At 48.1% G+C, this 27,443-nt stretch overlaps 1 protein-coding gene across 2 annotated transcripts in view; it reads right to left on the bottom strand.

Moving 5' to 3' along the window:
- TRIM13 (tripartite motif containing 13) overlaps positions 1-27,443 on the bottom strand; it is a 197,406-nt gene that overhangs the window by 20,553 nt on the left and 149,410 nt on the right. For both annotated transcript variants that reach the window (XM_078657371.1, XM_078657372.1), the window contains one exon: positions 25,498-25,554. In XM_078657371.1, the coding sequence (XP_078513497.1) occupies positions 25,498-25,554 (57 nt within the window). The remainder of the gene's footprint in view (positions 1-25,497; positions 25,555-27,443) is intronic.

Below are 27,443 nucleotides of genomic sequence, written 5' to 3'. Positions count from 1 at the left end.
GCCGGGCTGGTCCGCACAGGCGGAAGTAACAGCGGAGGTGAGCTGCCCCTGGGGACTGAGTGACCGGGTGGCGGAGTGCTGGCACCGGGCTGTGAGCTCTATAGACTGTGGCACAGATGCAGAGGGGGACACCTGGTGGGGACAAGACCACTCTGGCGTGGCCCAGACTAGCTCGGCTCCTAGAGGCGGCGCCCAGCTGAGATGCTGACTGGCGAGGTCTCCTGAAGCAGTGCAAGTGGTGGCGACTCTGTGCCTGGGTCGGGGCCCGGTGGGGACTGCGGCAGGGGCAATGGGGGCATTTAGTAATTGCAACTGGCACATCCTGCCCGCAACGGTAGTGGAGGAGCGGCCTCCAAACACTGTTCACGAAGGTTTGGGGCCCCTGGCATAGAGTGATGTGGGGTTCACCTGATTGCAGGGGGGCGCTCCCTCCCTGGTGACCTCTGGGGCCATTTCTGCTCCCTGGCTGGGCCCTCCTACCTGGTCTGAATTGGGATTGCCGCCCAAGAGGAACTCTGGCATATACATTGGCCCCGTGCCCGGTATGGTCACCCTGGAATACGCCTGCTTTGCACCCTTATGAGACTAAAGACAGGGGGAGACCTTGAGGGACTCTGCATTGTCTGGCTCCTGCTGCCCCCTCCAACGCATCAAGGGGAGTGGCCAAGCAGACCTGTACTGCTCGGCTGGCTCCGAAGGTGTATGGACTGGCTGAGGGAGAATAGTAGGGTGGAACACTCTGCAGAACGTGGACGCTACTTAAGCTGTGCGAAAATGGGCAAGACCATGGGAAAACAAATGGAGGTTGACCCCAATCTGGAAGATAACCCACGGGCTCGCTGCAGGAGTCTCAGGAAGTTCCAGCTAAAGCAGATGCAGTGCAACAGCAATTGGCTAGGATACTAGAGGTCATTACAGACAGTAAGACCATATCACACCAAGATATAAATGCTGTCTCGGTGGGATTGGGGCTCCTTCGAGCAGAGTACAAGACACTAGCGGAGAGAGTGACTGTGTTGGAGTCTGGCATTGGGGAATTGAACCCGGCATAGCAGGCGCTGACTCAACAAGTAGCAGAACTGACAGGTACGGTCCAGATACTTTAGCGCAGGGCTACAGATGGAGAAGGAGGGAGTCGAAGAAACTACATTAGAGTCCTTGGTCTGCCAGAAGGAATGGAAAGAGGGGACATGGTCTCCTACTTGGAGTGCTGGCTCCGGGGTGTTTGTCGCCATTCTACACGCTGGAAAGAGCTCACAGGGTGCCAGCAAAACCTCTGGCCCCGGATCGTCCCCCGCGCCCTGTTGTGGCCAGGCTATACACTACAAGGACATGGACATCCTTTTACACAAGGCTTGAGTGGATGGTCCTTTCATGGGATACAACAGTAAATTCTCCGTCTTCCGTGACTACACATTAGATGTGCAGCGAAGGGAAGCTTTGGTCTTGTAGATAAAGAAGAAGCTGAGGGAAGAGGGCCTACAATATTTCTTGATTTTCCCTGCTCAACTCAGTATTGAAATGGATTGGACAGAAGAGCCCATTTCTGTGAAGATCCCAAGGCAGCATGGGATTGAATTGAATCATATAAAACAGAAAATCCTTCAACGGGGCAGGGGGTAGGGCCTAGGGGTCGAGCTCTTAAGAAAAGACCCAAGAAACACCGCAGACATGGTCAACCAAAGAAAATGAGTCCCACCCAAACAGAGCAGGAAAGAGCGTCAGCACTGCAGGCGGTCGCTGAGATCGCCCAAGGGAAGGGATCCCCATCAGAGGCGGGGTCACAATCTGTGAAAGGCACTGAAGACTCTGAATCAGACTCCTCCCATGGAGACAGCCTTAATATGCCAACAGTGACCCTGAAGACAGCGGTTGCCACTGCGGAATCAGTTCAAGCCCAGAGTCTATCTAGCGGTGTGGGGCATCCCCCCCCCGGTATCCTGGGGTACTATTTTGAAATGTATCTGGTTCGAAAGAATACTGTGACCGGTGCACCTGGGGTATGCACTGGTGAGTTATTGAACTGAGTCGCGACCCCCTCAGGGACCTCACCATGGTTTGTTTAAGCCCTTCTTGGACTTTGAAGATGTTTGACTGGTTTGGGTGGTTGGCCGTTGCTGAACTGTCCTGGGATCGGGGTATTGTTGCAGGGAAGGTTTGTTCACATGGTTTGTTTTGTTTCTCTTGCAGGAGAAGGGCTGTTTTCTCTTTCTTTCCAGAAGGAGGAGCAGTGATAGGGATGGGTGTAGGGAGAAGCAGATGCTCACTACACAGATGGCGGCTACCCAACATGCACTGAATTTTCTAACATGGAACATTAAAGGGATGCAATTAATGTCTAAGCACCACAACATACACAATTTCCTAAAGAGAAGGGGTGTACAATCAAGGTTAGACACTTTCCTGTGTTCGCCGAGCTTTAGCGACTCCATCATACACTCTGAATATTTAGGTCAGACACTCTCCGATCACAGCCTGTTACTGATGATTCACCACCCTCTTGGGTGTAGACCACTGATCCCCACATGGAGACCTGGGGCCATATGTAGGTAAATACTATTTACCGATTCTAAAATACCGAATTTTACCGATTCGGTATTTCAGAATCGGTAAATGGTATGTAGGTATTGATTCGGTAAATTTTACCGAATCAGTAAAATTCGGTAATTACCGATTCGGTAATTCCCATTCATTCCTATGGGCCTGGAGGCCCATAGGAATGAATGGGAATTATCGATTCGGTAAATACTGAATCGGTAATAGGGGGAAGACTTACAAGGGAGGCAATGTGTCACATTGACACCCTGTTGCACCCCTGAATAGTGCATGGGTGCACATGTGGCACACATACATGCCCGAAGGGCATGTATGTCTGCCACATGGCACTTTTGGAAAAACACAAATTTGCTGTTTTCGATATTTACCACCAACTTTTAGTTGGTGGTAAATACCGAATCCTTAACTCAGAAATGCACTCTCTTGAGTGCTCCCTACATTAAGGATTCGGTAATTTACCGAATCGGTATTTTAAGGAATCAGTAATTTACCGATTCCTTACATTACCGATTCGGTAAATTACCGAATCCTTAAATTTGGCCCCTACATCTCAAATGCCCAATACCGGTCGGTAATGGCCGAAATTCTGTAATTTCGGCCGTTACAGACCGGTATTGGGCTACCTACATCTGGCCCTTAGTCCCTTCTATTAGAAGATGCCCGTTTGAGGAATCACTGCGCTCCCTTATCGGAACGTTTTTCTCTGAGAATGTGCAGTAGGCGTCTTCTGCCTTAGTTAAGTGGGAGGCTTTTAAGGTAGTAGTGAGAGGCTATTGCATTGAGCAGGCAGTCAGCGTACAGAGGGTACTCCGTCGAGAATTAACAACCCTTGAAGAAAAGTTGCAAACACTAGACAATGTACAAGGTACAGATGCGCAAGCCCATACTTTCATTCAAGATGCACGATTTAGATATAAAGAAGCACTGGAGAGGCTAAGATGTCATGATCACAGAGAATGCCTACACAGAGTTCAGAAAGAGGAAGGGAAAGCCGGTTGTCTGCTGGCCTGGCTGATCAAGCCGGAGTCTAGAGTGAAGCCAATTACGCAGTTTCAAACTGAAACAGGTGCCCCGATATACAGGACCCGGACAGAATTAACAACTTAATTAAAGAGTATCATGAATCGTTATACTCTGCTCCGCTGTTGGCCCCCAGGTTGACCTCAAGGCCTTTTTAGATCTGCTGAGGCTCCAGACATTCAATGGACAAGCCAAGGAACGTTGGGAGGACTAGTGACACTGAAAGAGGTCCGAGAAGACATTGCCACAATGGCCTCAGGAAAGACTTCGGGCCCAGATGGCCGTCCCGCAGAATTCTATCCGAGATATGTTTCAGAACTGTCCCCCCACTTGGTGACCCTTTACGCGGAGTCCCTGCGGCTTGGCCACTTGCCCAAGACTACGCGTGATACTATGGTAATACCACTCCCCAAAACGATGACCCCAGGGGCCTGGGTGGTAGAATTTTGACTCCTCGCTATGCTCAGTTTGGATTTTGACATTCTAAGCAAAAGTTTAGCACTCAGATTGCTTCCACATATGAAGTCCCTAATACATGCTGACCAGAATGGGTTTATCCCCACCCGTAACACTTCCTACAACCTGCGTAGGCTGTACTGGGTACTGTACCACCCTAGGGCACGGTCTCTTGTGCATGCAGTCATCCTGTTGATTGACCTGGAGAAGGCATTCCACACGATAAGCTGGGAGTACCTTCTCAAGGTACTGAAATGCATGGGCCTTGGGGAAGGGTGGGTGAAATGGGTGCGATTGTTATATACACGTCCTACGGCACGGGTCCAAAGGGGCAAAATCATATCCAAGCAATATCAGATAGCTCGTGGCACGCACCAGGGCTGCCCCCTGTCCCCGCTCTTGTTTGCCCTGGCCATTGAACCCCTAGCAGCAATGTTACGAGAAGGGGGAGGGCTTGGGGCTGACAATATATGGGAGAACGTACACCATATTGATATATGCAGATAACTTCCTGATTTATGTGCACAAGACTGTGGGGGCTCTAATACAGCCCTGTGGCTTCTGGACTGTTTTGGGGATTTGTCGGGTTTGCGGCTAAATAAGAATAAAACATACCTGTTACCAGTGCCTGGACAATTGCCCAGGCCCCCAGACTTACCGGTTGGCATAACTGGACACCCAATACATTCAAATACTTGGGCATCCATGTCCTCCACTTGTTGGATGACTTGAGAGGGGGATACATGGATATGGCGCTGAGGGCGCTCAAGTCCAACGTACATTTCTGGTGTACTCCCCATGATGGCTCGGATCTCCTTGACTAAAATGGTCATGTTATCCTGCCTTTTATACTTGTTCGCTAACCTACCAGACTTGATGCCAACGTGGTGGTTCCGACAACTAGATTCGATACTCTGGGATCTCATCTGGGAAGAAGGGAGGCGAAGAGTCTCGCTAAAGACCTTGAAATGCCCCATGATGGAGGGAGGCCTAGGGGTGCCAGATTTTGAGCTCTATTTGTTGGTCACTCAACTGCAGTGGTTGGCTCAATGACTGGAGGGTGTTAATGAAGAGGGGACGTTCCTCAAGGAGCCTAATAAGCTCCCCCATCTCTTACTAGCTACATTTCTGGACCCCACAATCAGGGTCCCATGCAATACAATCCTGCAGATAAAAATACAATACTGCATATAACTGCCCTGTAGTGCTGGAAGCGATGTATGGCAAGGATACCTAAGAACCAGTTGTATACACCAGTGTTGTCCCTAGTGGGGCTGCCCCATGGGGAGCCACGGTCAATCATCGTGTCAGATCAGGTAACGGCATGGATGGGGACGGGACTTGAAACGGTGGCCGACTGTTACTAAGAAAATGCCCTAATCCAGTTTGCAACACTGATGGAGGAGTTTGGCCTCCCGCCGGGGCAGTTCCTGCTGTACGAGGTGCTAGCCCGAGCGTTTGGCCAACTATGTGGGTCAGGTAGAGTAGAACCGGAAACACATAGTAATGCACTCACTGGCCACATTGGGCTCAGCCGGTCACCAAATTAAATGGTTCTATGCCACCTTACTCGGAGCTTCTCTTACCCCACTACGAGCTTTACAGGACAGATGGGAATTAATCCTGGACAGGGAATTAACGGACAAGGAATGGGGTAGGGTTTTAGAATCCCCTAAGACAATCTCTCAACACAAGGGTAAAGTACATACAGTTTAACTTTATACGTTTGTCATATATGACACCCCACCACTTACTTAGGGTTTACGGAGGGGAACCACGCGAATGCCCAAGGTGTAATTAGCCTGAGGCTGACTTTATACATATGTCATGTGGTTGTGACAGACTTTGCAAATTCTGGTCTGAAGTAATATCCAAGATCAACACTACACTGGGGGGCGCTTTTACACCCACAGTAAAAACATGTCTGTTGGGGCTCGCCCCCCCCAACCACCCAAGCGTAAAGTAGGTAATACATTTATGGACCTGGACCTGGCCCAGGCGCTAGCCAAAATGAGAATAGCCATGGGATGGAAATCCGCCACAGGACCGCAGATCCATGTGTGGAACCATTATGTGGTTATATGGGCTGGTGCTGAGGGTAGGGCGTTGCATAGTGAGGAGGCGAAGCAAATGAGGCAGCACCCGATTGCTGAACAATGGAAAGATGCACTATACACATGGGAACACCCAAGCCATACTCACAGTGAAGCTGTAAGCAGCGAGAGTACGACAGCATAAAATATAAGGGTTAACATAGACAGACCTGGGGCACATTCCGAAGATCGATAAAGTGATTGCTACTCCGCCTTGTGAAATATAGATAAGACCCCAAAAACCAGCTAAGACCAAGTGCAGACACCGTACACAGTGACACCCCCTGAGCACCAACAAACTCCCCCAGCTCTAGCGTACAAATATAGATATTGACCTCTCTCCTGCTTTAGATGATATATTAAAGTGTGTTTGTTTTTAGTTTTATGATCTATCAATGGCTATGTAACATTCCCTAATTCAATAATGCAGTCTTACAAGGGTATAAGGATCGCAGGACTGGAATGCATTAGACCTGAGTATGGCAATATATTATTTGAATGTAATAAAAGGTAAAGATAAGCAATAGTAGAACTTACGTGATACAAGTAGCTTATCGGTAACCTTGTATCCAACTTACCTATTCTACTACACCTCATATGTGAAATGTTGTATGATGTAAAATGCTGAAATAACCACTATACGAGAATATTATGGTGTAATGTACTGTACATAATCAAAATGCCAATAAAGATACTTAAAAAAAAAAGTTATGGCCGAGTTGTATGTTACATCTGGCAGTCTCCAAGTTGCCCCACCTAAGTTTTATGCCCAGGAGGAGAACATAATGAAAATGAAGGTATGGGCAAAAAAGAAAGAGAGACCAGAAGCAGGAACCAGCTGGGTTGGCCAAGTCAGCAGTCACGTTAAAAAGGTATGCTTGTAGAAGGGCTAATACCCTGGTCTGGAGTGAAAAGAAAATCACTACATATGTCACCTATTTCATTTGATCCTGGAGTAGCATGTGACCCCAAGCAATCATTTTTTATCGACTGTGCCACTTTTAACCTGCTTTTTTTTTTAACAACTCTTTTTATTGAGAGATCGCACAGAAGACACAGCACTCCGTACCCCGGAGGAACTGCAACAGGCATATCATAGCATAATCAGCGATCCATACAGCTTTATAAAACATAACCCCGAACCCCCCACAATATTTGAATCTGCTTTTTAAGGGTTTCTTTTCTTATAAAACACCTGTGAGATAGTCACAGAGGGAAGATACCATCGGATGATGCAACGACAATTCTCAAACTTGGATTGTCCAAAGAATCACTATTTAACAGAGCTTGTAAAATATACATGTTTATGTTGTTATCTATGTGAATATTAAGTATTACATAAGCAAAGCATTGTGGGACAAGTAGGAAATGATTATACAATTCTAAACTATGAGAACTGAGGCTTGCTACACCTTCAGACTCTTAAGCATCCACTCTAATATATTTATTCGCTTTTGTGTTTTTCAAGTATCACTCTCCCTGTACCTGCCTCGGAGCACTTTGAGTGGGAAGACAAACATTTGGAACACAAGAGTAGCTTAAGGAAAAGATAACAAAATTTGCCCTAATACATGACAGCGAGTCTCCAAGATGCCACAGTGGACCGGGTGACAGACTCACAAAACAACAGCAAAAAAGTCAGCACCAGTCCTGGAATGAATACTTAGTGTAGTAGGCGCCTGACCAGACAATGATGCCTATGAGATACTGGGCAAGTGAAGTTATAATGAAAGGAGCCTTACATATGAATCATTCTTCTGTGGAAACTTTTGCATCTGTAAAGTTGAGGCAGCAGATGGGTGAAAAAGTGCAAAGATACTGAGGTATCCTGCTGTGCAGCAACACAGCACTTTGTGTACAAGGTGCAATACTTTAAAATGAAACCTCTATCGTACAGGAAGCCAGTCAAGGAGTCCTCAAGGGCAGGCCTGATATGAACAAAGTACCTAAGGTTAAGTATTAGTCAGGCTGCCCTGTTTTGGACCCTTTGAAGTTTGGTGAGCTCCTTTTTTGGGGTCCTGTGAATATAACACCGCATAGATCAGCTGTGAGGTAACCACAGTGAGAAAGTAGCAAGGCACTTCTTTGAGCAAGTTCAACGAAGGAAGGATTCCATACAATTATCATACCATTTTGATTCCTTGTATCTCTGTTGAAGAAGTCAAGAGTATATTTTGGTTTCGGTCATGGTAAACAGATGAAATCAAATCCTGGATATTATTTCAATCTGCTCGGTAATTCTATGTCAGGACCGGAGGCTTCAGATTATGCTTTTCTCTCTTCGCTGTTTATTTTACAAAACCACACAGCAGCCAGAAAAGCAACTTATTTTCTCGCAAAAAATATATATGTCAAACACCCAACATGGGTTAAGCATATAACATGAGAAAAAAACACATGGGATAAACCACAACTCCCATCAAACCAAGAACCATAGTCCTTTCATAGTGTCCATGACGTCAAGGTAGGGCGTCCATCTTAGGCTCTCTTCCTCTTTCTTCGCTGCTTCGCAGCCAGTTAAGTGCCTTTTTCCCTCTTCTCCCGCATAATGGGTGTAGCGGGATGGTTTGGGTGTTGGCACTGGGTTATTACTTACGTAATTGTGGGGCTCTTATAGCGGGTTTGCACGTTGTGTTTTTTCCCTTTCAGAGCCCGTGTTTCTGTACTTTGTCGCGGGTACGTTTTCGCCCCTGACGCGACTGTCCCCGGAGTTGCGGCCCGCTTCTGTGGCCGCCAGAGGGCGCCGTCGCGTCTCGTTCTCCCCGGCGCGGCTTTCTCTCTGACGGGAGCCGCGCTGAGGAGAGTGACAGCGTCTGCAGCCTTCGCTTGCCGCCTCACCGTGACGCCCGGCCAGGGCTGTACTGTCCCTTGTTTCTTGACGCCCCGTGTGGGTCTGTATTGGCGGATTACCGCTCCTGACGCCTGCGGGCTGTACCACAGCACGAATTTGTTCACTTTGGCCCCAGCTGTTGAGTGCGCTAGGGAGGCGGCATTGAGCCCGGTCTCGTGTGAGAGGGCCTGAGCGCACTGGGAGGGGTGCTGCCTCTCATGCTTCTGGTTTCCCAGATCTAAAAACGTTGCTAGCCTTGAGTTAGCCCATACCTGCTGGTGCCTGCAGCCAGTCTTGATCCTTCCCCCTACCCTCGGGCTTTCATCATGACGGAGGGGTACTATGTGGAGGAGGAAGAGTCCCACCAGTACCTGGGGGACGACGAGTTTTACGAGGCAGTTGACCAGTCCATTTATAGATGTGTCCAGGAGATTGTGGGCCCTATGGAGGATAGACTCTCGGCCCGCATAGTTGAGGAGTGCGCGAAGTTGGCCCCGGTACCCCTGGGGGCCCAGGGGGCCTCCCCCATTTCTCCTGAGGGCAGACCCCCCGCCCCCAAAAAGGTGTGTAAGGCTGGTGGCTCGGGGGCTGCGCAGGGCGTGGATAAGGACGCCTTCGAACGCCTCAGAGACGCGTTTTTGGCGAAGGCGACCGAACCCGAGGCCCCTGCGCCACTCCCGGCCCCAGGCCCCCCAGCGTCGACGGTGACAGCCCCTTCCTCTCCGGGAGGGCTCTCCCCGGTGGACACGGACGATGAAGGTGACTCGGTGCGCTCGTGGCGACCGTCCGGATCAGCGGTTGAGTTGCCCCACGACGCTTCAGGTATGTTGGACCCGGATGATATCATCCATCCGAGGTCGGCGGCCTGGGCGCCGGGCGACAAGGTCGCGAAATTCGTGGCGGGGCGCCTACGCAAGCCACTTGAGAAAGAGGCACGTAGCTGCCTACGGGGAGAGTGTCCGCGACCTACGCTGGAGGGTAAGGTGGCCATGACCCCGGAATTAGACGGCAAGATGGCCACCTTTATGGCCAAGTTTGTCAAGGACCCCCGCAAAGGCATTGATCGCTCGTGGCGCTCATGCCAAGATAAATTGCTAGACACCATAGGCCCCTTGACCAAGATACTTGATATGGCGGAGGACGCCAAGGTCTCTGGTTCCACCATTTCACCTGAGGTACTTTCCAATTGGGCGCAGAGGGCTGTCATCTTCTTGGGAAACGCCAACTGCGCCCTCTCGACCGAGCGTCGACGCTCCTTGCTAATCAAGTTGGATCCCAAATTGGGAGACTTAGCCTCCTCGGAGGCAGGAGCGGTGGCTCAGGGCGGTCTATTTGGAGACCCTTTCATTAAGGAACTCGGCAAGTTCGTTTCCACCTTCTCCTCCCTAGATAAAGCCCAATCCACCATTAAGAGAGTGTTTAATCAGCGTTTTTCCAGGGGGGCCGGTCGCGGTAGGGGCCTCGCGACCGGCCGTGGCGGACAAAATCAGCAGAACAAGGGACATGGCTCCGGCAGAGGTCAACAAAATTCCTCCGCCAATTACAACACCTTTTACCCTTCCAGAGGGCAACGCTTCAGAGGAGGCCGCGGCACCTACAGGAATGACGCAGGAAGCGGCAATTCACACGGTGAGTGTTATCCCGGCGGACAGCGTCCGCATAGGGGGGAGGCTGGCTTGTTTTCCGGACTCTTGGTCAGCGCTCACGAACGACGCATGGGTTCTTCAAACCGTGCGCGGTTTCCACATAGACTTTTACGATCGGCCTTACCAGCCGAGGGATCCGCGCCCCATTCTCTTTTCCCAGGCGGATGCCAGGTTGATCGACGAGGAGGTCTCGGCGTTGTGCCGAAAAGGGGCCGTCTGTCTATCGACAAGGCATCCGGCAGGTTTCCTCAGCAATATTTTCCTTGTGGAAAAGACGGACGGGGGAAAGAGACCGGTGATGAATCTCCGGGAGTTCAACGGTTGGTTGGTCTACAACCACTTCAAGATGGAAGGCATCCATCTTCTGAGGGACATTCTCTTGGCCAACGACTGGATGGTTCGTTTGGACCTCAAGGATGCCTACTTGGTGGTTTCTATTCATCCGCCACACAGGCGATTCCTTCAATTCCTCTGGCGGGAGCAGGTATACGAGTTCACTGCCCTTCCTTTCGGGCTCTCCTCGGCCCCATGGTGCTTCACCAAGCTGTTGCGCCCGGTGGTGGAAGTCCTTCGGAGCCAGGGCATTCGAATGATTGTCTACCTGGACGACATCCTCCTCATGGCGCAATGCCCCAGGATGTTGACCCTTCAGCTCAACCAGACGATCACCTTGTTGCAAGACCTGGGTTTTATTGTCAATCAAGACAAGTCTGTGTTGACGCCTTCCCAGCAGATGGTGTTTCTGGGGTTCCAGGTGGACTCGGTACGGGCCACCTTGAGCCTCCCGACGCGGAAGATGGCCAAGATAAAACATCAGCTCCGGCAGTCGATCGGCAAGTCTCACACTTCCCTGCGTCAGATCGCCAGGATTGTGGGCCTTCTCTCGTCCTCCATCCAGGCGATCTTTCCGGGGCCGTTACATTATCGGGCCCTGCAACGCCTGAAGGCGTATCACCTCAGGCGAGGCCTCTCCTACGACCAGTTAGTCCCACTAACCGACGAGGTGAGGGAGGAGATGTCCTGGTGGCTCACCCATATGGAGGCCTGGAACGGCCGAGCTATTTTCGGTTCGGTGCCGGATTTGGTCATAGAATCAGATGCCAGCAGATCGGGCTGGGGCGCCCGTTGCGGCGATTTCTCCACAGGCGGAGGCTGGTCGTCAGAGGAACAACAACTTCATATCAATTGCCTGGAACTGCTCGCGGGCTCCTTCGCGGTTCGTTGTTGGACCAAGGACGCGGCGACGTCGTGCGTCCTTCTGCGAATGGACAATGTCTCGGCGGTTCGCTATGTAAACCACCTGGGCGGCTCTCGGTCCAGGGCGTTAGCGAACCTGGCGAGGGATTTCTGGGACTACTGTCTCGCGCACCAGGTCTCGGTGACGGCGGAGTACCTACCAGGTCGAGCCAATCAAGTGGCGGATTGGCACTCGAGATACCTCAGGGACTCGAGCCTGTGGAAGCTGGACGCTCGGGTGTTCCTTTGGCTGGACACCCTCTGGGGCCCTTTCTCGGTGGACCTTTTTGCGTCCCGCCTCGACTTCCAGCTGCCGAGGTTCTTCAGTTGGAGGCCGGACCCCTTGGCGGAGACAACGGATGCGTTCCTCCAGGACTGGAGCCAGGGACGGCCTTATGCCTTTCCTCCCTTTTCCATGGTGATGAGATCAGCGGCCCTTCTTCGCCGCCAGCAGGCGGACGTGGTTATGGTGACGCCTTGGTGGAGGTCTCAAGTGTGGTTTCCGGTTCTTCTGGAACTTTCTTGGGATTCTCCAATCCTACTCCCCCCGTTTCCTCGCCTTCTTCTCAGTCCGGAGGGGACGCCGCATCACCTGATAGAGCAGGGTTCTCTCCGCCTCATGGCGTGGAGACTTTCCGGCGACGCTGGTCGCTCCCGGGGCTTTCGGGCCCGGCTGAATCCTTCCTGTCGAAGGCATGGGCTAATAGTACCACGAAGAGATACCGGTCAGCCTGGTCCAGGTGGGTTCGTTGGTGTGTTCGACGGGACCTGGATCCCTTGGTCGCAGGCGTCGTTCACATTTTGAATTTCCTGGCAGAACTGGCGGAGGGCGGCCTTGCTTACCGGACCATCAATACTATACGCTCAGCGCTCTCGGCAGCCCACGAGCCGTTAGATGGAAATCCGGTGGGGGAACATCCTTTGGTTTGTAGGCTCCTTCGAGGAGTTCGCCTTAGTCTACCCCCGGAACCGAGATACTCAGTTCTTTGGGATGTTAATGTAGTTCTGAATCTATTCCTGTCGTGGCAACAGAACAGATATCTTTCTTTGAAAGAGCTTTCGGCGAAACTAGCCATGCTTTTGTGCCTGATTTCTTGTCGCAGAGTGTCCGATGTCCGAGCTCTAGACATCTCGGCAAGAGTTTTTTCCCCGGATGGGGTTACCTTCACGGTGGGTCGTCGTACAAAGTCCGCAACAAGATCTATATCTTACCCGGCCTTTGTGGACGTCCCCAAGCTGTGTGTTGTTCGGTGTTTGAAAGCGTATGAGGATGCGACGTTGGAACTTCGCCCTCCGGGCGAGAGGCAGCTTCTGATTGCTTTGCGCAAACCGCATAAAGCGGTGTCTTCCCCCACCATAGCCCGCTGGGTGCGGTGGGTGTTGCAGGAAGCAGGTATTGATACCAAGCAGTTTGGGGCTCATTCGGCCAGAGGGGCCATGGCATCGAAGGCTTTCTCCTTGGGAGCGCGTTTGGAGGACCTAATGCGGGCAGCGGATTGGTCCTCAGACTCCACGTTCAAACGGTTTTACTTTAAACCAGTGGTGGATATTGCGAGTCTGGTGGTCAGTCAGCTTTAAACCAGCATAATCTGAAGCCTCCGGTCCTGACATAGAATCGAAATTTGCCTAGCATAGTAACGGTAAGTTTCAATTCTATTAAGGACACGGAGGCGAGGATTATCCCACCCTCTTCTCCTACGGATTCTCCCTCTCCGTATTGGTGTAAGTAAGACTTCTTATTGACTTGCGATGCTTTGCCTGTGCCTTTGCCTGTGCATTGTTATTATGGTTTTTGTCCAGTGGACCTTCTTTCCGGTCAGTGGACTTGACATCGCTGATGCTGTGGTTCTCTTTCCTTTAGGTAATGAGGCGAAACAGGACCGAGGTTGAGGTTACGTGTCTCGCGCGAAGAAAGAGGAAGAGAGCCTAAGATGGACGCCCTACCTTGACGTCATGGACACTATGAAAGGACTATGGTTCTTGGTTTGATGGGAGTTGTGGTTTATCCCATGTGTTTTTTTCTCATGTTATATGCTTAACCCATGTTGGGTGTTTGACATATATATTTTTTGCGAGAAAATAAGTTGCTTTTCTGGCTGCTGTGTGGTTTTGTAAAATAAACAGCGAAGAGAGAAAAGCATAATCCTCGCCTCCGTGTCCTTAATAGAATTGAAACTTACCGTTACTATGCTAGGCAAATTTCGATTATGTGTTGCAACTTAACACTTTAGCGAAATCAGTTCTTACTCCAATGCTTCAATATTTCTGAAAAGAATGGAGCACCCAATACTACATCTGCTTCATCATATCGAGCATTGATATTGCACGGTCTGTAACATTTTTCACTACTTGGACACTCATTGCTAAGAGAAAACACAGAGCACTAGTTTAACTCTTCTAAATTTCGAGACAACTATAATCAGTTCTTTTACCAGTTCTGCCCATCTGCTGTTCACCAACAGTTCATCCAGTTGTGCTCAAAAAAATATGCATCGGTGAATACCATCACATGATGCCGCAGTCACCAAAATAATAGCATCTTAAAATAATATGCGAGTTAAATAGCTTCCCCTCAAACATCGGCTGCTTGTGTCTGTTGCATGGCCGGATTCTCACTAGTTTTTTTTAAATGCTGCTAAATTAGAAAAACCCAGATTATTAGCGAAACCAGATTAGTTCAAGCATGTGAAACTATGAAACATCCAATGCTAGTGAACACCGAAGTTTAATTTATTTGCAGGGCTCTCCTAGATCACCGTCTTTAGTTTGATGCTTTTTGGGAATCCAAGTATTTACACCGAGTTATTTCGAAGTAATTGACCTTGTAACCCGGGGTTCATGCTCTTTACACAGGGGCGCCGCGGTGGGGGGGCTCTCTCCTCAGTTAATGAAGGGGGCCCCGGCCCCCCTCCCTCGAAAGCATGTGCAGGCTGCAGCCTGCTCTGAGCCCCTCGCCCCCTCCCTCTGACTGAAGAGAAACAAAATATCAACATACATTGTTTCTCTTCAGTCAGAGCCAGAGGCAGGCCCGGGACAAGGGTGGGGGCCCCAGAGACAGCAGTCTCCACTGCTCCTCTGAGGCAGCACAGAGCAGGGACCCTGACAAAGAGGGGGGATGGGGGCCCCAGAGAGCAGGAGGCACACCGAGCAGGGACCCTGACAAGGAGAGGGGGGGGACTGGGGGCCCCAGAGAGCAGGAGGCAGCACAGAGCCGGGACCCTGACAAGGAAAGGGGTGCTGGGGGCCCCAGAGAGCAGGAAGCAGCACAGAGCAGGGACCCTGACAAGGAGAAGGGGGCTGGGGGCCCCAGAGAGCAGGAGGCAGCACAGAGCAGGGATCCTGACAAGGAGAAGAGGGGCTGGGGGGGCCAGAGAGCAGGAGGCAGCACAGAGCAGGGATTCTGACAAGGAGAGGGGGGCTGGGGGCCCCAGAGAGCAGGAGGCACACCGAGCAGGGACCCTGACAAGGAGAGGGGGGGGGACTGGGGGCCCCAGAGAGCAGGAGGCAGCACAGAGCCGGGACCCTGACAAGGAAAGGGGTGCTGGGGGCCCCAGAGAGCAGGAAGCAGCACAGAGCAGGGACCCTGACAAGGAGAAGGGGGCTGGGGGCCCCAGAGAGCAGGAGGCAGCACAGAGCAGGGATCCTGACAAGGAGAGGGGGGGGCTGGGGGCCCCAGAGAGCAGGAGGCAGCACAGAGCAGGGACCTTGACAAGGAGAAGGGGGGGCCAGGGGCCCCAGAGAGCAGGAGGCAGCACAGAGCAGGGATCCTGACAAGGAGGGGGGACTGGGGGCCCCAGAGAGCAGGAGGCAGCACAGAGCAGGGACCCTGACAAGGAGATGGGGGGCTGGGGGCCCTAGAGAGCAGGAGGCAGCAAGGGTGCAAGGCAGAGAGAAGGGTGCAAGGCAGAGGGGAGAAGGGTGCAAGGCAGAGGGGAGAAGGGTGCAAGGCAGAGGGGAGAAGGGTGCAAGGCAGAGGGGAGAAGGGTGCAAGGTAGAGGGCGAGAAGGGTGCAAGGCAGAGGGGAGAAGAGTGCAAGGGGGATGGTGATGAAGTAAAAAATGTGCCCCCCTCCGGAAACATTTCTGCGGACGCCCATGGCAACGCACGCTACTTTGTGAGAGAGAGGGGAGAGAGAGTGGAGTGAGAGAGAGAGTGGAGTGAGAGAGAGAGTGGAGTGAGAGAGAGTGGAGCAAGAGAGAGTGGAGAGAGAGAGAGAGTGGAGAGAGAGTGGAGAGAGAGAGAGTAGAGAGTGAGTAGAGAGAGAGGGTGGGTGGAGACAGTGGAGAGAGAGTGGAGAGCGAGAGTGGAGAGCGAGAGTGGAGAGCGAGAGCGGAGAGAGAGAGAGTGGAGAGAGAGAGAGTGGAGAGAGAGTAGAGAGAGAGTAGAGAGAGAGAGAGAGTGGAGAGAGAGTGGAGAGAGAGAGAGAGAGAATAGAGAGTGAGTAGAGAGAGAGGGTGGAGACAGTGGAGAGAGAGTGGAGAGCGAGAGTGGAGAGCGAGAGTGGAGAGCGAGAGCGGAGAGAGAGAGAGTGGAGAGAGAGAGTGGAGAGAGAGTGGAGAAAGAGTAGAGAGAGAGTAGAGAGAGAGTAGAGAGAGACAGTGGAGAGAGACAGTGGAGAGAGAGAGAGAGAGAGAGAGAGAGAGAGAGTAGAGAGAGAGTGGACAGAGAGAGTGGAGAGAGAGTGGGGAGAGAGAGTGGGGAGAGAGAGTGGAGGGAGAGAGTGGAGAGAGAGAGTGGAGAGAGAGAGTGGAGAGAGAGAGTGGAGGGAGAGAGTGGAGGGAGAGAGTGGAGGGAGAGTGTAGAGAGAGTAGAGAGAGAGAGGAGAGAGAGAGTGGAGAGAGAGAGTGGAGAGAGAGAGTGGAGAGAGAGAGTGGAGAGAGAGAGTGGAGAGAGAGAGAGTGGAGAGAGAGTGGGGGAGAGAGAGTGGGGAGAGAGAGTCGGGAGAGAGAGAGTGGGGAGAGAGAGTGGGAGAGAGAGGGGGGGGAGAGAGTGGAGAGAGAGTGGAGAGAGAGTGGAGGGAGAGTGGAGAGAGAGTGGAGAGAGAGAGAGTGGAGAGAGAGAGAGTGGAGAGAGAGAGTGGGGAGAGAGTGGAGACAGTGGAGAGACAGTGGAGAGAGAGAGGAGAGAGAGAGAGAGTGGAGAGAGAGAGAGAGAGAAAGAGAGGGGGAGAGAGTAGAGACAGTGGAGAGACAGTGGAGAGAGAGACAGTGGAGAGAGAGTGGAGAGGAGAGAGAGAGTGGAGTAAGAGAGAGAGAGTGAAGCAAGAGAGAGAGTGGAGAGAGAGTGGGGAGAGAGAGAGTGGGGAGAGAGAGTGGAGAGTGTGGAGAGAGAGAGTGGAGAGTGGAGAGAGAGAGTGGAGAGAGAGAGACAGTGGAAAAAGAGTAGAGACAGTGGAGAGAGAGTGGAGAGAGACAGTGGAGAGAGAGTGGAGAGAGAGAGAGTGGAGAGAGTAGAGACAGTGGAAAGAGAGACAGTGGAGAGAGAGTGGAGAGAAAGTGGAGAGGAGAGAGAGAGTGGAGCAAGAGAGAGAGTGCAGCAAGAAGGAGTGGAGAGAGAGAGTGGAGAGAGAGTGGAGAGAGGCAGTGGAGAGAGAGAGAGAGAGAGAGAGAGAGAGAGAGAGAGTAGAGAGAGAGGGTGGAGAGAGAGAGTGGAGAAAGAGTGGAGAGCGAGAGGGGAGAGCAAGAGGGGAGAGCAAGAGTGGAGAGCGAGAGTAGAGAGAGAGTGGAGAAGAGAGAGTGGAGGGAGAGTGTAGAGAGAGTAGAGAGAGTAGAGAGAGAGTAGAGAGAGAGAGTAGAGAGAGAGTGGAGAGAGAGTGGAGAGAGAGGGTGGAGAGAGAGTAGAGACAGTGGAGAGACAGTGGAGAGAGAGAGAGTGGAGGGAGAGTGTAGAGAGAGTAGAGAGAGTAGAGAGAGAGAGTAGAGAGAGAGTGGAGAGAGAGAGTGGAGAGAGAGTGGAGAGAGAGTGGAGAGAGAGGGTGGAGAGAGAGAGTGGGGAGAGAGTAGAGACAGTGGAGAGACAGTGGAGAGAGAGAGAGTGGAGAGAAAGTGGAGAGAGAGAGGGAGAGTGGAGAGAGAGAGTGGAGAGAGAGAGAGAGTGGAGAGAGAGTAGAGACAGTGGAGAGACAGTGGAGAGAGACAGTGGAGAGAGAGTGGAGAGAGAGAGTGGAGAGTGGAGAGAGAGAGTGGAGAGAGAGTGGAGAGAGAGAGAGTGGAGGGAGAGAGTGGAGAGAGAGAGTGGAGAGAGAGAGTGGAGATAGAGAGAGAGTAGAGAGAGAGAGTAGAGAGTAGAGAGTAGAGAGAGTAGAGAGAGTGGCGTGAGTGTAGTGAGAGAGAAGGGAGAGTAGAGAGAGAGAAGGGAGAGAGAGAGTGGAGAGGGAGTGGAGGGAGAGTGGAGGGAGACAGGGGAGAGAGATTGGAGAGAGATTGGAGAGAGAGTAGAGAGAGTGAGAGACAGTGGAGAGAGAGTGGAGAGAGAGTGGAGAGAGAGAGAGAGTGGAGAGAGAGAGAGAGAGTGGAGGGAGAGAGTGAAGAGAGTAGAGAGACAGTGGGGGGAGAGTGGAGAGAGAGAGAGTGGAGAGAGTGAGTGGAAAGAGAGTAGAGAGACAGTGGGGAGAGAGTGGAGAGAGAGAGTGGAGAGAGAGTGTGAAGAGAGAGTAGAGAGACAGTGGGGAGAGAGTGGAGAGAGAGAGAGTGGAGAGTGTGAGTGGAGAGAAAGGTGGAGAGAGAGAGAGAGTGGAGGGAGAGAGAGTGGAGAGGAGAGAGAGAGTGGAGAGAGAGAGAGAGTGGAGAGAGAGAGAGAATGGAGAGAGAGAGAGAATGGAGAGAGAGAATGGAGAGAAAGAGAGAATGGAGAGAGAGAGAGTAGAGAGAGAGAGAGAGTGGAGAGAGAGTGAGAGAGGAGAGAGAGGAGAGAGTGGAGAGAGAGTGGAGACTGACTGACACAGAGTCTGAATACTGACTGACGGAGAGACAGACTGGCTGAGAAACTGACCGAGAGAGATAGAGAGACTGACAGAGAGAGAGAGAGAGAGACCGAATGACTGACTGGCTGACAGAGAGAGAGAGAGAGAGAGAGACTGACAGACTGACTGACTGAGAGAGATTAAATGACAGAGAGAGAGAGAGAGAGAGGCTGACTGACTGAGCGAAAGAGACTGACTCATTGAGGGAGAGAGAGAGAGAGACTGTGATGGAATTGGGGTCACAGTGTGTATGAAGCTATGCAATGCCTCTTGAGATTGCAATTGTCTACTAATAAAAATGTATTATCAAAATGTGCTCTTTGTAGTTACATCTGCTTTTGAAATACTGCATTGTAGCTTTGTCTAATGTTTTAAAACGGAAACCAGAAGGAGCAGTGGATGCACTTTTGTCAAAGCTGAACGATGAGTGGGCCCGATGTTGTATATCATAACAGGAGTCTGCATTAGGAAACCCACCTAAACTTGGGCAAACTTCCCCGGCGTACTGATGGCAGGGACCCTGTAATGAATGGACCAGCACCTATGATAGCCTGCTGGCAGACTAAGCCCAACCTTTAACTCCGCCATCCAGTGTTACTTATAACAGCTGCATTGGTGACAGTGGCGTAACAATCGCCCCGCATCCACTGCAGGATGGCGGGTTGCTGGCCTGAGAGCTCTAGACTGGCACGGAGGATGGGAGGGGGGGCCCCCTCCATGTAGTTTGCAGGGAGGGCCCCCTCAAGTTTCGTTACGCCACTGTCTTTACATAAATTGTAACCTCCAAAACGATTACATTTGTTGCTTTCCTGAGGACATTAATCTGAATGAAAAGAATAGATAACGTTTTACGGGTATGTTGTTTGGGGTACCTATCCACATCAACATGCCAGAAGTGACATTTATGGTGTTCCATGGGTGGAGGGCGGCGATGACTTTTACGGGCTAGGCTCCTACATTGACATAACAAACCCCCCTGTAGCACAGTAGATGGTTGGCCGATGTGTCCGCCCCGGAAGGATTCGGTAGACGGGACACAATCGGCATTATCTTGCTGGGAGATGTATGGCTTGGATCTCACATGCGCTCCTTTCATGTCCTTCAGGCTATGTATAAGCTGTCCCCAACCCAGTTTCACAAGTACCTACCTCCAAATGCTTCTTTGAGAAAGTAGAAAAATCACACCTACAAAGGATGATGGGAGGAATGGCAATAAATCTAACCACTGGCAATCGTTCTGAGTAGTTTGAAAGACATATCACCACTACAATTGTACAGTTAAGACTTTCAGACCTGTTTGTAGCGCAAAACAGGTCAAATTCCTTTGTTATAAATATTGTCTTTCAAACCTTTTCCAAAATACCATTGTATGCAACAGAAATAAATCACAAGCGTCTCTTAAAGCTTGCTTACTTCGGTCAAAGCTTCCCATCTCATGGACAGATTATGCTTATTCAGTAGGATTTTGAGTTTGCATGAGCAATGGTTCATGTTTACTTCTTTTCGGCTTCTAAACTGAAATGTGGTTTTCACACTGTCTTTCCTGCCGCCTGGCTCCAGTTTCTTTATTTAGTACAAATAAACTTGGGAAATTCTGAAATATATTTAGACCTTATTGATTGACTTGAACTAAATCGAATCACCATGATTTCTTTTGTTGTACTAGCTTTTTATGATGCCAGTTCATGGAGTTAATTTCACAACTTGCGTTTTTGTTCATCAAAGTACCTCGCAACTCTGGATTTTAAATTTCGGTCCCTATGTCTGACTTATGGTTATTTTTTTTCTAGCTAGCTGTACCATGTAGCTAGACCCTCGCACATGGACGTTTTAACAAATATTCCAATTTTTCCATTTAACATGAATCATACTGTATAAAATGTATTCTTCCAGACAGTTTTAGTGAAGTTATGGCAATTGTTGCCTTGGAGGTAAGGAAGTGTGTCTAAAGGTTGATGACCTAGAAATATTTATTTGAATACACTTTCAATTACCGATCAGATCATTTTATCCTTTAACTTTTCATTGTGTGAGAACACATTTTCTTTCCGATTATCTGTACGAACATAAAATCATTTTCAATAATATTCTAAGGGGTTTTAATTGATCCTATTATTTCATTAGACTGTCTCATATAAGGGATTATGCAAGTCATTCATTCGGTTTCATCTCTTCTTTGAATTGGTTGTTTGAAAAAAAGTCATCCTTTCTTTTACTTTCCTCAGTATTAATGGCTGAAGGCTTGAGGTAGAAACGTTGTAGACCTCAGAATCTAACTGTTCCTAAATGTTACCATAAGCAGCTGTTTTTCATGTTCTCAAATATGTTGACTGAAGGGTGAACTCATTTATACTCCTTGGGCGAAAACTCGGTGTATAATGAGTCGTGTTTGTCACCTTCTTTAATGTGAAGAGGCATCTTAATGAAATACGTGTTTCTACACTCTGATATCCAAAGATTTTACATATGGATTGTCGGTATCCATTGTAAGTAAACCTTATCGAGTGGTGAAAACCTCAGGGATTTTCCATCTTCCACTAATTCATCTGATGCTCTACTCTATACTCCAAAAGACGCAATTTAGAGCTACCGAAATTATATCATCTTTCGAACAATTTTGTGCGAAAAGTAATTCTCTTCAAAGTATAAATGTTTTTGCAAATGACTGAAAAGAACACAATATTTCTGTTACAGTTGATGCATTTAACCATGTAAAACAGGCACATCTGCTACATCAAAACTATTCTATTTACAATTTGTCAGAACTTTGATGGGAAGTAACAAAGCTGCGTCATAAATGAATATATTTTTACACACAAAGCCGGCAAGCCTGTTGTATATAAGGAATTTAAATTAGTATAGGAGACCATGAAAGTGGCTGTAGTGCACTTAAGCTAACATATGCAAGAGAACCAAAATCAGAAGTGTGGCCTTTTCACTGCTTCTGCCCCTTCTATATAACATGCTTAGTAGGCTAATGAATATTTAAGGATATGATCTGTTTTGTGCTCATGTGAAATATACATAATCATACTTTCCAATTTCACTTGTAAATATCGATTGTAAAGATTAGGTTTAGCTTTGGGGAGAGCCATCAGATCTGTGTTTCAAATCTGGTTGTTGAACTAAAATTCTCACTGACTGCTTAATACACTTGTGAGGTCTCTCTAATTGTCATTTTGTTGGTCTCCTCTGACAGATCAGAATCACTTTGATACACCAATTTCACTAATAAACAGACTGCAAACTATATGCGATGATTTTACCTTCCAGAATACAAAAATATATAGCTAAACTCATCCACTCATCTCAAACAGGATTTCTAAAAAACAGGTTGTCCAGTGATAACATCAGAATATTTTGACATGCAATAGAGAAAGCAAAACTAATAAACTCACCGGCAGTCGCAATAACGCTTGATGCAGAAAAAGCGCTTTATAAAGTCGACTGGTCATTCCTAGAGGCGTCCCTTAGGAAATATAATCTAGGTGAGAACTTGATCAAGATGATGATGGCACTATACCATGAACCGAGAGCTAGGGTGAGAGCCGGAGGAACACTTTCAGAATTTTTCCCGTTAAAACAGTGCACCAGGCAAGGCTGCCCATTATCGCCCTCTCTATTCCTACTGGCCATTGAACCTCTCCTCCAACATCTACGGGCCAACCAGGACATCCAAGGAATAAAATTTGCGAAGAATACATTCAAGGTTGCAGCATACGCTGACAACATACTAGTTGTGTCCGAGGATGCAACCAAAGCCATACCAGCCCTCATGAAGTCGATCCAAGTATATGCAGAAGTTTCAGGTTATACACTCAATAGGGATAGGACCGAAGTAAAACTACTCAACTTATATGGCTCCAGGGAGATTTTAGGCGAGACTGGATTGTCATGGCAACCTGTTCCAATAAAATATCTAGGCCTGGAATTCGCAAACGACCTCATTTCCACTCTAGAGGTGAATGAAACCATCACTTTAAAAAAAATCACAGATCTTCTAAAAGGGTGGTCTCCAAAATACTTATGGTGGTGGGGGAGAGTCGAAATGATTAAAATGATGATTGCACCTCTCATAAACTATCTCGTTAGTATGTTGCCCATGATGCTCTCGGATAACTTTATAAATAAGGTAGATAAGGCTATTAGTAACTTCCTATGGCAAAGAAAAAAGCAAGGATCTCCACAAGTGAATTGAGACTAGGGAAAAACATGGGAGGAGTTGGCGTTCCAAATCTCAGAAATTATCAAATAGCATACCTTTGCAAACAGGAAGCTGCATGGTTCATAGATTACCCTAATTACAAACCACAATGGGTAGATGTGGAATTACACCTCACTAAAGGAATTCCCCTTCAAGCAATTATGACAATGCAGACCAATAAACTGGAACACTCTAAATACATCATAATAAATACAAAAAAAGCCTTCAAACGGCTGGAGACTCTCTCCACAACAAAAATGGGTGCCTCAAATTTACAGGCAATCTGGAACAAATCCGCAATAAAAATAAATAAAGAAACCATATTTTGAAAAGATTGGTCAACCAAAGGGATCAACTTCCTCAAAGACCTATATAATATAAGATAAGGGTTTAACCGAGTTAGATCTCTATAATTTTCTGAAATTGAAAGTCCAGATCTCAAATTTAACTCTATTTTTACCCCCCCCCCCCTCACTCCCCTCAAGACTCACCCAGCTTTTGAGTGCTGGCCACACAGTCTAAGGGATTTACAAATTACTGCTCCCCGAACTGTGCAAACAACATTTGAATAATGTGGCAAAATGGGAGGCAGAACCAAACAGCAAAACAATTACACTGGACTTGAAGCTAATACATACAATGCCTTTCAAACACAAAATCTCGACTACTCTCTCACAAACAACATTTATGATCATAAACAGGTCATATTGGAACCCCACAAGACTATTTAGATTCAATCTAACCCATTCCCCACTAGGCTGAAATTGCAACGCACACACAGGTGATTTAGCTCACATGCTCCTGCTATGCCCGATGCTAGAAAAATTTTGGAATCAAATTTTCAAATACATTTCACAGACACTCAACATCTCCCCGGTTAAAGAACTATCTTATATATTGGCAGGCTTTTTGGACCCTGATCTGACGGGGGGAGGATGACCGCTTTCTGCTTGACTTAATGTTATCACTTGTGGGTAAAATAGTCGTGTGTAATTGGAAGAGCTTTGGGAAAATCTCATTCAAGAAATGGCAAGAATGGTTAATTTTTTTAAGAGGAGCAGACATTATTGTCTTAAATACCCCCCTTGGAAACCCATTCACAGGAAACTATAGAAGGCGCTTCACGCCAGTCCTAAGGTTTTTAAACCCCCCCACGTTACTAGGCCCAGATGTCCACGGACCATACCACCTCATGGCCCTCACTGCTTATGGAGACCTCTCACTGGGAGTAAATGAAGGCTCCCCTTTTGATGTGATTTTAATACACCACCTCTCGTTCTACCCCTTTGGCACCAAGCTCTAGCTTCTCTCTTCTCACCCTTACTCCCTCTGTACCTCTTTCACTCTCTGCTTTCCTATCCTCATTTCTAGCCTTTTCTGCAGGCTTTGTACTTTTTATAACTTGTCCCATGTTAGAAATAGGATTATCAGCAATTTCTAGGATAATATGCTGTTCATGACGACAGGTTTCAATCAGTTTGTTCCTCGATGACCATTACAGAGAAATGCATAACTCAAGCGTATTGACCTGACACGGATCTGCCAAGTACAACTTGCGCGTATGCTGTCTCCTCGATGAATTGATCTCTAGGGCCTACTGCATTCCATGGTTGTACACTCATTAAGTCGTGTCCCTTTGCATTGATCCGATTGTAATGTACCGTCTGATCCACCTCTTGATGTCTTCTAGTAATGGCGACATGGTTGACGTGATGTACACACAATAGTTTGCCCTGCCTTTTATGTATTTTGTGTTTATAAGGAAAATCAATAAAGTGTCTTTGAATTCTAAAAACGATCTTTATGCAGCATTCACGGTCTAATCATACTGTCTATTTTCACTTGTAAATATCGATTGTAAAGATTATGTTTAGCTGTGGGGAGAGCCATCAGATCTGAATTTCAAATCTGGTTGATGAACTCACATCCTCACTGACTGCTCAACACACTTGTGAGGTCTCTCTAATTGTCATTTTGTTGGTCTCCTCTGACACATCAGAATAGCTTTGATACAAAGGAGTGAAGACACTGGATAGTTTAAAATAGATCTCTACAGATAAACTAATTTAATTAGTGCACCTTAACTAAATAGTCTCAAGTCTGACAAACGTTCACCCAGTCATATTATGAACACTGCACCAACAATTCAGGAAGGGTCCACAAAGCCCACGTCCATGTCATGAGATACATTGTGTCTTCGGCTTCTGGAATAGTTTATTCTAGTTCCAATATCATAGGCCGAGTGTGACGGCCATTAATATGGACAACTTTCTTTCACCTTAACTTAATAAGAAATATCAGTAGTTTCTTCACAAGATGGTAATGTGGATGTTATTAGTTTCAGAGTGAAGGTTTAGAGGATTTGTGCAAACAGCCAAATGTCTTTAAAGATATTCCTAACAAAATGTATATGTGTTTCATTAATCTTTATTGTTGTAGCCTGAAACAAAAAAAAATACTAATTTTCTCTAAAATGACAATGAGTAAAGTCTTACCTCTCTTATGGCGGGGATTGCTTCCGGTCTTTTTAGGTGACGTACTCTTCCCTTCACCTGTAAGGGTAAACAAACAGGTAAACTGGTGACGTTTAAAAGGATACACCATTAAAGATCTTGTTTAACACACTGATGATTCACTGGGTTTTTTAATCTACTGATATGAAATCCATATGTGGATTAAGTTATGGTTCCATAGAAAAAAGTGAAATCAAAATACATTTGTCTTTTCACAGATACATTGCATGTAGGGGTAACTGGAACATACATCCTCAGTCTTTAGCTATTCATTTGACTTGGACTACATTGTCTGGGGGCTCTTATAAAATCAGAGCTCCTTTATTTGCAGAAAACATGATACTTATATGACTATCAACAAAGTGTGTAGGAATGCAGCACAAAAGAAAGTCCGCAGACTCTTGCTTTCAGAGAATGTCACCCATTCTGAACAAATAAGAGTATTTTTTATTTTTTTTGTTCAGTGCTGTTCTATGACCCAAATCTTTCCACAATTCTAGATCATGGGAGTTTCAGGGAATGCTACAAATGTGTTACTTATTAACATTAACAGTCTGGGGCCCATACTGGCATTTCTATTTTATTATAATAGGAACTTTGTAAAATGTATCCCATTTATGATTTGGGATTGTCCGAGCCTGCAGCCCTTTTGGGAGACTGTACTTGGAAAACTTACTGAAGTGCTAGGTAGAGCACTGTCTCTCACAGTGCAGACTTGCTTACTGGGCCTTTTTCCCAGACCCCCAAAGCGTAGAGTCGGGAACAGGTTGTTAGGCCTCGCACTGGGACTGGCTAAACACAGAATTGAGATAGAATGGAAATCCCCTAGAGGGCCCCTGTTCGAGACCTGGAATAGAGATGTTATCTTTTTTTTTTTTTATATATATATCTTTTTTTTTTGTCAAATCTGTTTATTGGCATTTTTAGAGATGTTACAGTGCATTAGACATTTCAGTAATATCAGTTCAGTGATTGGGCATGTCAAATGTGAGTTCATGCATTTAAAACATTACAATGTAGAAACAGATCAGTCCAGATGCATTGAGTCACATGCAAAGGATAACCGCCCAACACTGGCACGAGCGCATGGTGCAGAGGCCGCCGCGAACAGAGATGTTATCATGTGGGCTGGGGCAGAAAGCAGAGCACTCGGCTGGGGAGAGTCCAAGGGATTGTGAAAACACCCACTAGCCGGGCAACGGAGGGAGGTGATGGCAACACGGGAAACCCCAGAGAACCCTGCGACCGATGTGGCGGGCTCGGATCCTGGTCAGGGGTCCCGCCCAGGGAGCATGCAGCGCAAGGGCCCCACTGGACCTCTAGACAACACCGGGCGCTGAGTAACCTGGCTGTTGACTATGGGGTAATAAACGACAGCTTCGACATTAATCAGGCGCCCCCCCCCTCTTTTTTCCAGTCCCTACTGGGAGGCCCAGCCACTCTGCTCTTTCCCCATGCATCTGCTATATCAGCTGGAATATTGCACCCCTCTGCACAAGGTTTATTTATTCATTTATTGGTTGAGTTAGTTATTTTTTTTCTCTCCTTTCTCTTATACTGTTTGTTCTTAATAAAGGAAAGTAGCACTTTGATAATTCCGAATGTTATATTTGTATTCCGGATCGTTGGTGGAAACCCCAACATGCAATTTATTGGGGACTAACTTTAGTGAAACATGTATTAGGAAAGATAGGCATCACTTGTAACTAACAGTACTATGAGGGACAGTTATTTGAATGTAATTTGATCCGTATATGGACTGCGAGATACATAGCTGGAACCAGTCCTTGGTTTTGCTCTTGGACATTCCGTTGTGTAGCTCTGAGCTGTGCTACCGTTGTCATTATGCAAATTGCTTCTACTTATGATGTTTGCTAATTCACATTTCGTATGTCACATGATACAAAATGCCTATAAAAATACTTTTT

This window comes from Lissotriton helveticus, chromosome 8, assembly GCF_964261635.1.
Source record: "Lissotriton helveticus chromosome 8, aLisHel1.1, whole genome shotgun sequence".
Classification (NCBI taxonomy): domain Eukaryota; kingdom Metazoa; phylum Chordata; class Amphibia; order Caudata; family Salamandridae; genus Lissotriton; species Lissotriton helveticus.
Note: the sequence above shows the minus strand (reverse complement) of the source record. Positions and strands in the feature narration are given on the sequence as shown.